This window comes from Protomyctophum parallelum (genome assembly GCF_964188405.1).
Source record: "Protomyctophum parallelum genome assembly, chromosome: 9".
In the NCBI taxonomy this organism is placed as follows: domain Eukaryota; kingdom Metazoa; phylum Chordata; class Actinopteri; order Myctophiformes; family Myctophidae; genus Protomyctophum; species Protomyctophum parallelum.
The window spans coordinates 10,823,796-10,839,293 of NC_139706.1; the positions used below are offsets into that span (position 1 = coordinate 10,823,796).

General features: G+C 44.1%; 1 protein-coding gene across 1 annotated transcript in view; it reads right to left on the bottom strand.

Annotated features, from left to right (window-relative positions):
• The window catches only part of kirrel3b (kirre like nephrin family adhesion molecule 3b), a gene marked incomplete at its 3' end in the record, with an annotated part of 258,801 nt that overhangs the window by 10,911 nt on the left and 232,392 nt on the right, over nucleotides 1-15,498 (bottom strand). Inside the window, exon 10 of the mRNA XM_083772969.1 lies at nucleotides 3,650-3,750. Coding sequence (XP_083629095.1) covers nucleotides 3,650-3,750 — 101 coding nt within the window. The remainder of the gene's footprint in view (nucleotides 1-3,649; nucleotides 3,751-15,498) is intronic.

Here is a 15,498-nt window from a genome sequence, read left to right on the forward strand (position 1 = left end):
CTGTCTTTGACTTTGAAGTTATACTACTGTATGACATGAACACGCATTGTGCACTCTTTTAAAGACAAAAAAATAAAATTTCTTTATCTAGCATTAATGTGCATGTCTGTGGACATTTCTTTATTGATCTCTTAACAGTATATTGGTTTACTATAACAATAACTAAACTTAAAACTCTGAAACACAACTGTCCAATGCCTCAACACACTAGTATGTAGGGTCCCTAACAGGGATCATTTCCATGCACATTATGTTGACTCTTTTTCTCAAACCACGTCACCTCCATTCCAAAGACAACACCCTGAAAGATATGGGGAATATCAAGGGAGAAGTGATTCATTAAGGCCACTTATATACCTGCACTCACACATTATCTCAATACGCATGACCCCCAGCCCGGGTCCTCCCTGATTACCCACTGTATCAGCTGGATTACTTTGAGATGGACTACTACTGTATCTTCAGTCATAGGGAGTCAGATGCCTGTGAATTATGCTGGTTTATTTATGGCCCTATTTGTTATTTTGTCCCAATAACCTCTTCTTGACCCATATTAAGCTGTAGCAGCGTTACTGTGGGATGGCACCAAACAAGACCTACAAAAGTGTATTGATGACTGCCGGTACTCGCAATGCGTTTTAGAACTCACAATGACCTTGATATGGTCACAGTGAATTTGTTGAGAAAGGATGACAAGAAATCAACTCAACATCCTTATAATATCGAGGGCTTGTGGAGCACAAAGGGAGTAAGAGCCATTTTCAGAATTTTACAGGACAGCTTTTCATTGATTCGGTTATTTTGAAACATTAAACATTAAATTAAGTCTAATTTGTATTAAAGTATTGTTTAAATGTTGTTTTTATTTAAATAATTACAATAAATGGAAAGCTGTCCTATAAAATTACACTCGCATGACTGAGAGGTCATTTTGACCTCTATTTTTTAGATTTTGAAGTCGATTATCTTTGCCCATGAAGCTTTCAGAAGGTTCCCCTTCCATGACCATCATCATCCATCATCATTCCATCATCTCAGATTTTTTTTAAAACATTTTCTAAATATGAATTTAAGCATAGGCTACTTATACCATCTTTTACTTCAGTCATGCCCTCATTTGCACTCCAAGCCCTCGATATGCAGGGGGTTGTGACATTTCTACGGAGACCCCAAGGAGACCTATAGTGGGTATATTTTTTTCAGGTGAAAAAAAGGGTGTGAAGATAGCTCGTAGCTCGTAGCGCGCCACCGAGTGGCTATTTTTCAATAGCTAAATTATAACCTAATGTTTAAAACACCAAAAGGGGTTCCCGCCTGTGCAATAAAAGATACTAACAACATACAAATGGTAGTAAAATCAGGTCTCCTCCCCAAAAACCAGGATCTTTCCTAGACTATAGACCCCTGATACTAAAGGCATGCTAGCCTCGATACCCAGGCTTTCATTTCCTCTGCGCGAAAGATGAAAGCCTGGAAAAAGCCGTGGGCTGAACCAGTCTAAAAGTGGGAGTCAACCCTTCCGGGTGGGCGTCGCTCTAAATGATGTGACGTAGCGCTGCACTAGGGGGGAGAGGAGGGGCCGGGGGTGACGGACAGATCGATGAGATCCAATCAGGGTGCGCGCATTTCTGAGGCGCGACCCTCCCATCTAGGCCAGAAATGTCTCTGCTTAGGTCAGGCTAAAGGCATGCTAGCTCTGCACAGCCTAACTTCACTTCTAAGCCAAACTTTCACGCACCATCTCATGGGCAAATGTTTCAAGTTCAAGGACATCATTACCTGAGCCACTAAACGTACACCAACCCTGTCTCAAATATACCCATGTGGTTTAGGGCATGTTGGTAAAACTAATCGTGCGCTTAAAACATGCATCTCTGAAGTGCAATAGTCGTAACGAAGACCCCAAGAGCCCCAGTCGCCATGCTTTTTTTTGTCGGCCATGACACAGTGTGGCATCATCACAATGTCAGGGGATTGAACATGGAAAATGCCCCAGATGGGGAAGAGACATTAGTAGACTGTTGATATAGTACAGATCCTTTCGGGTTTATAAATAGGACACTATACTCTCCAAAAGGCATGAATGAGGACTTTCCCCATCCATCACTTCTCGTAAACTGTTTTCTTTTTCCACTAGGAAATATATAGCTGGTTATGTGAATCTAGTTAGATTTTACTAATCATGTTAATAAATGTATGTACGTATATTGTTTTTTTTTGGTCATTTGACTGTGATAATATCACAGTACAACCCGCACACAATGATAAATGATAGTACATGATGCATTATGTATTATCATTTATCATTGTGTGCTGGTTGTATTCTCTCCTTGACCAACACCCTGATATGTGATATGCATATTTCAACAATGCATTTCCCATATGATTGTTTTGTCAATTATAACAGCTCATATGACAGCTTGCTGGTTTTTCCAAACAATTCCTTTTGGGCATGAAGCCAAAGTAAAACGGGGTGCATACTGTACGTTGGTTAGACACTAATAGTCCGACAGGCATTAGTCCGACAACACTGTCACTCCCGACATGCGTGGCCGGTTACAACTAACCTGTGGCCGGTTACAACTAACCTGTGGCCGGTTACAACTAACCTGTTGCCGGTTACAACTAACCTGTGGCTCCAGACATGCGTGTCAGGTTAAAACTAACCCATGGATTCCTGTGAGGTTAGGTTTAGGGTTTGGGTTTTGGGTAGGCTGTCGTACTAATGCCTGTCGGACTGTTAGTACATCAGACCAAACGATGGTTCTGCAAGTATAGCTCAGAAATGCAGTGTCCACATTTGTATGTCTATTTCCACTGTTGTCAGCTGATGCTTGTTTACACAGCTAGGAAAAGACAAACAAACACAAACAACAAAGAAAACTTCATTCACTGACACTTTCAATACGTGAAGACTACATAGAGAGGAATCCAGAATTAATATTCAGTAGCCATTACTCCTACAGTCTCGCCCATCAAATCAACCGGATATTAATAATGCAGCCACTTTATGTTCAGCAGGGAAAGAAAAAAAACAAACACTTCAGATGATAGTGCGTGGCAGTTACAAATGCACACACAGGCAGGCACGCACACACACACACACACACACACACACATACAAACTCTCACACACACAAACTCACAATTAATAATAGCATGAAGAGGAGACTCACAGCGTTGGCTGTTTATCAAAGGCCCATAAATCTTAATGGGATCTGTGCTAACAGACCATAAGCATGCATTAAATGAGAAATTAAGGGCCTAAGTCCGCAATGCTTCATGCACCCCCTATTCATACAAAAAACAAATGATGGGGAATATTATGTTCATTAAACAGATTTTCTCTTGCTCATATTGCACATGTTTTAAGATAGTTTATTCAATAGCTAATAGGGCAGCGGGACTAGCTGTCAGGGCATTATCCTTATACAAAGGCCTGATTGGTCCCATTGAACAGATACATCAATCCAATCTAGGATTGTGAGAAGGTCATTAGCCGTCTCATTTGCACTGCTCAGGTGCCACAGAGCCATGAAATACCAGTTGATGATTTTCTTTTGCAGCAACAGTCATTTCAAAACAACCTACTTACACTAACAGTGCATGGAGATAATAGCATTGAAGATGAAATAGGTCAATTACTCACAATGCGGTCTGGGGGCGGGGTGCTCCGGATGAAACATTTGATCTGTCCCTTCTCGCCATGTAACGCTTGTTGGGTCTGAGTACTGGAGATGATTGGAGGCCCTGGGAGGGAGAGAGAAGGCAGAAGAGACACACACGTCACCTATAAGTAGAGCTGCCCCGAATGTCACAGCAAAAATGATTCATCAAAATCGCCCTCAGCTCGAAGGCCATGCATGTACTGTAACAATGCCTATACTTAATGGAGTCACTCTGGCACAGTCCAGTCACAGTGCATTGATTTTCTTGCCACATTCCTCTTCTCCCCTTCACCAGAGTGAGTGGATCCACGCTCACAATGTGGGAATGCCTGTCGTGTACAGTAATTTGGGGTCACCTCGTGGGGTTGGATTCTATTGTGAATCTGTGATATTGAAACGCGTCTCAACCTGATCGGCACAGTCTAGCCAAGGACAGGCCAGGACTGAATGAAGGGCATGTTACACAACCGCGGGACCTCATTCTGGACGGAGAAGAAAAATTGTTGATTTATGGCCAGCTTGATCTCCTCCCTGCTGAGATAAGGGTCACAGTAGAGAGAGTCTTCAGAGCCTAATCAGGGCTGTCGAGAGAGAGAGAGAGAGAGAGAGAGGCGTGCTGTATTTTCTGGGGAGATAACACACGTCGACATGTTGTTTCTCCCCTTTCGATTTGCCCACAGAAGATTTGAGCTTTGACCTAACACTATTGATCAGGTCCCCCTGCTGCTGAACACAATAGAAATATGTTTCCTATCCTTAAAGACACAACCCAGAGGCTGTACATGTGGGTTATCACGTAGGTATGTGCTTCTGTAACAACCTGGATTTGAACCAGATCTCATAAAGGGGCTCAGTCAAAGGGGAATGAATCCATGGCTGGTGGCGATATTAGTCTTCTGGGTTGCAGGCAGGGCTGCTCACATACATTGTATTTGGAGACACATAATAGTTGTGGAGACACATTTCACTCCAACACATACAGCCTGCCAATTATTGTGTCAGAAGCTCCTGCAATCCTTTCATGTTGAAAATAAGTCTTAGGTCCAATAAATCTTATTAGAAGATCTGGCCAGTTGCCAACAGAGAGTGGCAAAATGGTCACAGACTTGGCCTTTAAACAGCTGGCAAATTCAAATCGTAAACGCATCTCTAGTGATGCGCTGGATTTAGTGTGTGTGTGTGTGTGTGTGTGTGTGTGTGTGTGTGTGTGTGTGTGACTGTGTGTGTGTGTTTGTGCGTGCAAGGGGGCTGAATGTGAGGGCTGCTTCTTGATTAGTACGACGGCGCATTCCGCAGCCAACTCCCCTCAAACTCCTGCTCTCTGGCATCTTGCTGCCGATACATAATTGCAGTTTATTACCTGTCCCTTATTAAAATAAATTAGCATTTTAATGAGATACTGGCAGATGGCGTCGTGGTAATGCTACTGGAGGAGCTGGGAGGCCGCTGCATGCTGTGGAGCAACTGAAGCAAATGGACAAGATTGCACCGAAGTTTTTTAATGGTCTCACTTTAGCACTTCAACAAACATGGACCGATAGTTTGGGGCATCGGGCTAGTCTCTCCATGTGTCTTACTCAATGCCTTTATGGATTCGTCATGTTAGTATTTGCGAGTGTGCGTGCATATAGGTGAGTGGATGTAGTAGTACTGTACAGTATGTGTGTGTGTGCGTGCTGTATGTGTGCACATGTGCACAAGCACGTGTGTGCTCAGGCAGTTGCACTGTCGGTATAGCCAGCGGCCCACAGTCTGCACCCAGTTAGACTACTTGCTGCTTGCCTAGCCTGGAGTAGGCGGCGGTGGCTGAGAAGGATCTGCTCTGTGGATCAGGGCTGCTGTATATGAGGAAAATAATTAGATAGTTTTATCTCTGTGGCTCAGACGGCTTGGATGGAATGTGTGTGCGTGTGTGCGCTTGTGCGTGTTTGTGTGTGTGTGTTGGTTTGTACGTCTTGCCTTCAGCCTGTGCAAATGCACAATGAACATATTTTAGGGTGGAGGTGGGTGGCACCCGCTCCACATGCAGGTCTTGTGTCAGGGCAGGTATGTCAGAGCGTTGTGTGAGACATGTTTTATTTATTCCCGGGAACGATGTGTCAGTGCTGGAGTGAGCCTTGCAATCTGATTATACAAGATTGGAGCCGATGTCAGAGGTCAGGGCTTGTGTTTCCATGCTAAATTGAGGACACCGCACAGGTCATCGGATTTGAACAAAACCGCGGCCTTGCTACACTTGCTCGCCAAGGTTCGCTTTATGTTATCTATTTATTTTTTGTTTCTGAAACGAAAGTGGGAGAAACGGCAACAGAAAGGTCAGGCCGTGTTGTCAGCTTTGCTTCTCGTTATTTTCCACCGGCCACTGTTGATCGGGGCGATACGCACTTCCCACGCAGTTATGTGTGTGTTATGTGTTACGACAGGTTGAAGTGCATAGTATCTATAGATGCATTAAGAGTGTGTTCGTTGTTTTTCCGTCCGTGTCCTGAGTGGCCCTCAGAGTTTTTCAAACTAAGATCAAATGACTGCATATTTGTGGATCTGCTATTTTCAAATGGCCGAAATGTACAGTATAGTGCTCAAGTGGTTAATGTATGTTTTGTAATAATACTAAAAATCTACAACTAACTAGTAACTAGTTTTCAAATAAATGTAGTGGAGTAAAAGTACAATATTTGCCTCTGAGATCTAGTGGAGTAGAAGTAAAAGTACTGGAAATTGGAAATACTCAAGTAAAGTACAAATAACTCAAAATTGTACAGTACTTAAGTAAATGTACTTTCCACCACTAGTAACAGACTAGTTAGACCTTATGGTTAGAGTGTCCGCCCTGAAACTGGGAGGTCGGGGGTTCAATCCCCGGCCGGGTCATACCAAAGACTGTAAAAATGGGACCCATTGGCTTGGCACTCAGCATCAATGGGTTGGATTGGGGGATCAAATCAACTATCAAATGATTCCTGAGCGCGGCACAGCTGTGCAAAATTTCACTGCGGTAACATGTGTGACAAATCGTATGACTTTGACAGTGGGAAGATTTTCACACCAGTGCAAAATGTTTCCCAGAACACCTATATGTTTTGCCATTCACTGCAACGTGGAGCATATCCACTTTCAATACACGCCTATATACAGTACAATCAACAAGTGTACACTATGCACACTGACTGCCTGGACGCAGAGGGTATCCACTTTAAGTAATCCCATAAAATCACCAAGTGTTGGACGCAGAGTGTATCCACTCCATATAATCTCATAAAAACCCAGTGTACGTATGCACGCTGGAGTGAATGAGGAGCTGAAGTGGAGTGTATCCACATTCAATATGATCCCATATTAATTAATGATGTACTGTAATATGTAGCGTACAGTATACACAATGGGAAGGTTTTCCCATGACCCATGATCCTCGTATTCGGGAGGCATACATTGTATTCTCGTATTCTTCACAGTAGAAATGCACTGTCAATGGCATTTTAATGTTTGTGTAGGACAACATTTCCGATGGGATCCCATGGCCAAATACATACAGTATTCATTTGGGGCTTCTTGACATGAAAAGGTTTGAAAGCAGCTTCTGTTTACTGGCCTACCGCAATGCGCACCTGAGCCTCTCCAATTGATCCAGAATGCTGCAGCATGCTTGGTCTTCAACCAGCCAAAATTCTCAAATGTCTCGATCCCCCCTTCTCTGCTCCTGGCTTCCCACACAGAGTACAAAACTCTGATGCTGACCTTCAAAGCAACTGAAGTTATGGCACCCCGCCCCCCATATCCTCAAAGTCTGAACGGACCATACAAACCCCCGCGTGCTCAGCCAACACCGGGAGGCTGACATTCACTAAAACAGCCGGGACAACGCTCCACTCGTCCCAGACTCCCTTCTGGCTCCAAAACTGTGGAATGAACTTCCCATTGCAATCAGAACTGCAGACTCACTCCCAATCTTCCGCCGTAGTCTGAAAACCCACCTCTTCAGACTCCGATTTGTTAGCCTGGGTTCCAGGCTGATTCGCTGGGTTCCGTGAATCTGAATTGTCGTGACAATTCAGATTGACGGAATGCAGCGATTCAGGGTGGAACCCAGGCTACCGATTTGTTACATTTGTATCCATCGGGTTAGATTTGTATCCTGTAATCCTTTTATAACTCTGCATTTACAGTATAGCCTTCACCAACTTTCCGACTGTCAGTTTCCTAATCCCCGGGAGGTGGACGCAGATCACTCAATTCAGTTTAATTTCATTACTATACTATTATCATGTTATCGACGGTATCAAAGACTAAAAGGACAGGCACGTGGTCATTCTTTATTATTGGTCTTTATTATTACGTAATTTCCACAACATGCACGGCCTCTGTACACTCCCAGAGCACAGTGCTCTAGATTCAAACATGAACACTGCTGATTGACAAGAAGCACTCCAGAGTGCGCTCCGACTGTCTGATCGACACCCTCGGTGAATTGAATGAATTTACCAACACAATAATAGGCCTACGGAATATTTTAATTTGGAAAACTGGGACGGGCCATTTGGGTCCATGCATCAAATTCTATCTAACGGGTCAATGGAGATTTTAGGGAGGTAATGGCACGACCTGGATCAAAGTCGACATTTAATAAACATGTCTCAACGCTCATAGAATTTTTACTTAAGCTATTCTTAAGCTAAGCTTATTTGAATGTGGGGCCTACAGCTCTGAATCAGAAAGCATACCCACATGTCAGACTGCCAGTTAGCGTACAAAAACATCATGGACATTGTCATAGTGTCCTAGCATAGACTGTAAAAAATATGGACAAAGCGTTCCCCGGGTCTAACATGAACGTAAAATGAAGCCTGTAATAATATGCTAATTCCTGATGTAAGTCGCCATCTTTGGTACCAGCTGGCCATTGGCTGGCTCCGTTTTGTATACCAGCTGGTCATTGGCTGCCCAGACAACGAGGCGGGACTTCCCCCCTTCTTCTCCGTTGGTTTTTATTTTGACTCGAGTGGGAGGGGAATCCCGATCATAGACTGTAATGGTAGCCACGCCCCTCAGAACATACGCGATGGTTTTTTTTCTTTATGGTCATTTTTTTAATTAATGGGACCATACTTTTCCAAAAAGAATATTATGACATTAGAAATGAGACTTTAAACTAGTGACTGGAAGAAGAAAGTATTCATGACCATGTTTATTAAGGTAATACAGTCTAGGTGAAGTTGGGCCAAAATACATGGGCCTCTATGGAGCTATGGGGCTTTTTGGGTCCGGTCCAGCGCCACAACAGGCCATTATATGAACTACCGATTTCAAATGAGGCTTCACGAAATATCTGGCTGACTGCCCCCCTGTGTCCTAGGCATTATTTCATTAAACCCATTTTGGGCGGGAACCCCTTTTGGTATTAGCATTATGTTATGCTTTAGCTATTGAAAAATAGCAGATCTACAAGCTCATAGCACGCCACTGAGTGGCGCGCTACGAGCTTGTAGGTCTGCTATTTTTGAAAAATCGAAGAACGACTGACATGGAAACATAGCTTTTTCAGAAAAAGGTTAATCACTTTCTATGGAGCAGATGCAGGACTTGTCTCTTGACAACATCATCACCACCACATTCTTGTCACTCTGCTGTTGAGAGCCGAATTGTACATTAATATAGAAATAATAATGTGTCTGTTTCTGGATGGACTTTCCCTGGAGATTTCTCTCTGTCTATCTCTCTCTCTCTCCCTCTACCCCCGACACGGTCGAGGCAGATGGCCGCCCACCCTAGAGTCGGGTTCTGCCTGACGTTTCTTCCTAAAGGGGAGTTTTTCGTTACCATTGTCGCAATATTGCTTGCTCTGGGTGGATCTTTGTTGGTTGTAAAGTGTCTTGAGACAACTTGTTGTGATTTGACACTATAATACAATTGAATTGAATTGAATTGAATTGAGAGGAGGCAAGCGCCATAAAGAAGGTTTTCAATCTGCAAGACTACCGTAATTTCCGGACTATAAGCCGCGGCTTTTTACCCATGATTTGAACCCTGCGGCTTATACAACGGTGCGGCTAATCTATGGATTTTTACAGCTAACGCAGAGCCATCTCAGGCTCTGAGCTAACGTAGCTGCGGCTTATAGTCCGGTGCGGCTTATAGTCCGGTGCGGCTTGTATATGGGATTTTCCCTAAATTTGGCTGGTGCGGCTTATATTCAGGTGCAGCTTATAGTCCGGAAATTACGGTATATCAACAACATCTCAGAACACATTTTTTTAATGATGCACTGTCTGCCCCAATTATGAAGTATTCCTCACTGTCCTCTTTTTAGAACACTGACATAGGCATCTTGCGGAAGACTCACATGCAAATTCTCCCGGCTTATAAAGGCGATGTCTGGCAGAACTACAAATAAAGGTGTGGGGTTGGTGGGTGGGGGGACTCGGGGAGGGAGATTCAAAGCAACAAAGTTCCCTGTGGGATATTGGGGGATACGTGGGTTCTATTTCTCTATTAATGTGGTAATGGGTTCGCTCTCCCTGGCTACCCAACAGAGTATGCATCTCATTACATATAAAACGTCGCTCCCAGATTTTCACATCCATCATTGCATCCATTAAAAGACAGCAAATCCCATAGTCAGCAGGGCATTCAGGACAATGGTTGCTGCCCAAACTGAACCATATAAGCTGATTGCCCTAGTGGGGGAGCTGAAAGTGAAAGGGAAACAGGGCATATGAGGAGACTGGACAATGAGGTGTGTGCAGGTGTATTCCTGCAATATCTGCATCGAGTGATCTTGGTACATAAAAATTGATTAATTGGAGATTCTGCCTTTCAATTGTGCATAAATTATGTCTTGATTGTATTGTTCCACTTTTTGCACAATGCATACACATTGCTCTGCATTCCATGGACATAATGGGCTTGGTGTGTGTGCAGGCAAGCTACATCTTTTTAATCATGAATTGCAAAATAATACCGGTTCACTGGCAAACCCACAAATAAATATATGAGCAACAGGGGTGTCACTAGGTATCTCAAGGTAATTCTTTTTTTCTTCTATTTTTAGCCTATTCCCAGACAAAATTCCCAGGTTGGCATGCTTTGGAAGTTTGGATAGGCAAAAATGGCACAGTCGCCGTTCAATCAATCTTAAATGGGCCAATACGCTTTCATATAAGGTAAACAGAGTTGTTGCTGACGTCCAAGTGAAAGAAATAATAAACAGTCAGTCGGTTGGTCAAAAGTGGGGGGGATGAAATCACCTATCTGTGAGAGTGTGGGTGTCGCGACATACTCACAGTGAATGTTGGTGATGCGCCTGATGAGCGACCTTCAAAAATACATTAACTACTACAGTATACTGAGAGATGAGATGAGATATACTTTATTAGTCTCCCGAGGAAGAAATTTGTCTTAGACAACGGGCCCGCATGCAAGCGTAGCCCTAGTCCATGTCGCCGCAGTGCAGCGCCAAATACATCTTTCTTGCATCATAGGAAAAAAAGAAAGAAAAAGAGGAAGAAGAAGGATAGGGGGGGGGGGGGGGGGGTAAGAAGACATCACATCACATTTCAAGTAAGATGATAATACTCGGCTGTGCAGGCGCGTCTCTGGGTGGGAATGGCGGGGGCATGGGCCAGGCACAAAAAAGCTCTCTTCCTACGTAAGCCATCGAAGGATGAGCTGCGCGGGGGGAGGAAAAAAAGATACCTAGCTGCAGGGGAGTGGGGGGGGTGGGGGGGTAGAAGGCGGTTGTGCGTAAGACATGTGTGTCCATGAGAACAGTTCGGTGGAAAGTTCATTTCCCATGTGTTTGTGTAAGTGTGTTCCTGGCATATCTCCCCAAGGTCATGTCACGTTGCCTCATTGTCCTGCGTTATCATGGCGAGTTCAGTGGAGACGAACACGGCCCAGACGAAGACACAACAGGTGTCAGGGAGGGTGGGGGTTGAGGTGGGGGGGGAGGATCTTTTCTTACGCTGTCTCTTCTTGTGGAGATTGTCAATTTGGGGGGGAAATCCAGATTCATGTTTAGAGCGAGGGATAGCAATATGGCTATTTCTCCTCTATGTCCGTTATGGCTCTCTGTCAGTCATGGCTCTCGGGCGCTGACCTGTTCCAAGATCGTGTCCATCTTCTGATGCATCTGCAGGGCGCTGGCCTGTTCCAAGATCGTGTCCATCTTCTGATGCATCTCCCCAAGTGCCCTGCCCAACTCGCCATGGCAGGCAGCATAGGGGCTCTGTTCAGCGTTGCCATTTTTCCAATTCTTCGGTATGCAAGACCAATGCACAGCCCAATCAGCAGAAATCTTGTCACCATAAATCCAAATAATGCCTCTTCTACGCTGATAGCCGGGGGAAGATCCATCAGGGTATTGAGCAGGCTCTCCAGAACCCAATTTACATGAGAAAAAAATGTTGTCCATCACGTACAGAGACCAGCACACTAATTCCATGATTAGTTCCATGTACATGTACATGGGGAGTGGTGGAAAGAGTATTTGCATGTTTTACTTAAGTAAAAGTAGAATTAAAAGTGTTGGAAATTGGAAATAGTAAAGTACAAGCAAAGTACAAATACCTCAATATTGTATTTAAGTACAGTACTTAAGTAAATGTTACTTTATACCACTGTTTGTCTATTGGTTTGTGTATTTTGACTATGGTAATTATTTGTTTGGATTCTTTATTGCAATTCCTTCGATTTTTTAAACTACTTGAGGAATTTAGCTTTTGTTGCTCGTAGGATAGGCATGATAAGCTTTCAGCTTCAGCCTAATCCTTTTGATCATCTCCAACTACCGTATGTTATTGTATAACTAAACTAAACTAAACACTGTACATAGCTCCTGTACATGCAGGGTTCTGGGTTAAGGACAACCAATTGGATGGCTCAGCAGCACAATCAAACAATGCCCACCCAGTGCGTGAAAACGTTCAACTAGAGTAATATGTATCCATTAGTGACTTAAACACAAAACTGCCTCCCCCTGCTAGCTGTTTGATTCTAATTCAATTATACGCTTCCCGGGGGAAGAAGAAGGGGGGGGGGGATCAGTGGCAGTCAGTGGATAATGCAGATAAGAGAGAGGCGGAGGGGGGAAAAAAACAAATCAACAATTTATTTTAAGACGTGCATTTTAACTGAGGGCGTGAATAAAGAACCGCGGTACTGGGGATGGGGGGGGGGGGGCGATAATGGAGGACGAGGGGAGTGGTAGCAAAACAAATAAGAGGGGGAAAAAAACACACAAACAGACATCCTTCACATCATGCATACCGGAAAAAAACGTTGTTGTACACACACACACACACACACATACACACACACACACACACACACACACACACACACACACACACACACACACACACACACACACACACACACACGCGTATATATGTATTCCTCTCACGATATAGATGTGATCAAGGCATGCAGGTAGTGCTTTCCTGAGAGGCCCATCATCAGTCATGCATGCTATTCAGTCACTGTCAGAATCAATTGAGTCGAGCCGACTGTCAAAGACTGTCGTGGAGTGGGGCTGGTGGAGAGGCGGGCGAGGCTGTTTGGATCCCACCACCACCACCACCACTCCCACCACCACCGCCACCACCGCAGAGCAATCAATGAGCCGACCATGAAGGAGAGCCTGCTGTCATTTCAACCATGAAGAAAGGCTTTTGTATGTTACGCAAGAATTATGGAAATTAACTTGCATTATAAGGCATTGGTTCCCAAACTTTTCAGGCCGAGATCCAAAACTGACTGCGGTGTGTTCCCGTGCGTGTGTGTGTGTGTGTGCGTGCGTGCGTGCGTGTGTATCCAGCTCCTGTTCTTCATCTGAGTGAGCCTCTGGCTAATACATGTAGTGCAACATGTCTCAAATGTTGCTTGTTGCCGTAGTGATTCAGTAATCTGTGTGTGTGTGTGTGTGTGTGTGTGTGTGTGTGTGTGTGTGTGTGTGTGTGTGTGTGTGTGTGTAGGTGTGTGTGTGTGTGTGTGTGCATGCGTGCGTGCGTGCGTGTGAGGGGTGTGCTGGTTTTGGCAGGTTGATTCTATGAGCAGGCCACAGCAGCATATTTATAGATGCTGGCATACCAAATAAGGGCAACGGTTTTTTTGGAAGAGAGGAAAAAAAGAAACACTTGAAATGTACATTTATTGGAGGTCATAAAGCACACCGGGGGACAGTGAGAAAAAGAGAAGAAAAAAGGAAAGCCATCTGACATATAGACCTCATGCGGTTTTGAAAGTAAATATGAATTATTAAATTATTCAGAAGTGTAAAAAGGATGGCTTTTTGAATGTCAAAAGAAATCTTTGGACCGGGAGGCACGTGAGAAGGACCATAAAACAAAATAACAAAGACAGAAACCGCTTCCAGAGAAGTTGAATGCCGCCTGAATGAAATCTGGCGAGAGCTAGTAAACATGCCAGCTTCAGCTATATTTCATGCTTTCCAATGTACTGCTCTATGAGTCGTGTTGCCGTAATCGCTATTAAAACAATCCGTCTCCCTTTCTCATATTGCTTTGTTTTCATAAACAACACAATCTCCATAGACATGTGAGAGGGGGATGAAAATGGAGGGGGGGATGGGTGGGGGGGGTCGAAGCCTTGGTATCAAGATAAACAGGCAAATTTGATATTTTGTATTTTGTTTACATATTCACACTTCAGAAAAGGGGTGTGAGTTGTTGCTGACAGAACGACAGAGGATTGGATTTACATGATTTAGCTGCTGTACGGCTCTGAGGAGCTGATTGAGAGGGATGGTGTTGATTACAGTTCACAGAAGGTCTGGGCTGGTGATTCTGTCGCTGGAGGGAGCAGCCATGCTCTCTCTGATGCAGCACCCCGCAGCTCTGTGGGTTTTGTATTAACCCATTCTGACCGGAGATCAGATTCACACGAGGTTTCCGCCGGACAAACACTGGGTCTGATGAACCCATTCTGACCTGAGATCAGATTAAAAAAATGTCAGTCATTCTTCGATTTTTCAAAAATAGCAGACCTACAAGCTCGTATCGCGCCACTCGGTGGCGCGATATGAGCTTGTAGATCTGCTATTTTTAAATAGCTAAAGCATAACATGATGCTGACACCAAAATGGGTGCCCGGTCAGAATGGGTTAAAGAATAATCCTTATGTTCTGTTTGCTATGCTGTAGTGTAGTATATCTTCAACCAAACACCAGCCCCCAACATCGCTCACAGGCTGTCTGAGTCTGAATTGTTTCGTTCTAGTCAACAAGCAAAACACATTAAAACATCATATAGATTAAAGTGCATCTTGTCTCCAAGCTCACACAATATGTATTCTCTCCTGCAGCTTTGTGCGTACCAAATAACGATGATTTGATTGGCTGAGGACAGAATGTGATGTACTGTATGATGATGTATGATGACGATATGATGATAAGAGTGACCCTCACTTCACATGGGGGTGATTTTTTTTGGAGGGGCGCTAGCCCCTCCTATACACATCTTTGTGTGTGTGTTTGTGTGTATGCAGCACGGAATGTGTTTGTGTTGTATGAGCACGGAATGTGATGATTTGATTGGCTGAGCACGGAATGTGAGGTATGATGATGTATGAGGATATGAGAGCGCCGCTCACTTCACACGAGTGTGTGTGGTTTTGTTTTTATTGTTTTCTATAATAATTCCATGGCCACTTAAAGCGGCTCGTTTTCACATTCTTGGGCACAGGCATGAAGGCGGGTTCTCCTCAAATGGACATGTTGAGCAAAGGGGCTCTTTTTAAGATAAATGTAACTCCCTCACAACCGAGAGGAGAGCCTCTGCCACGCGAAGGCACACACGCTGCATATCAAGCACCGATA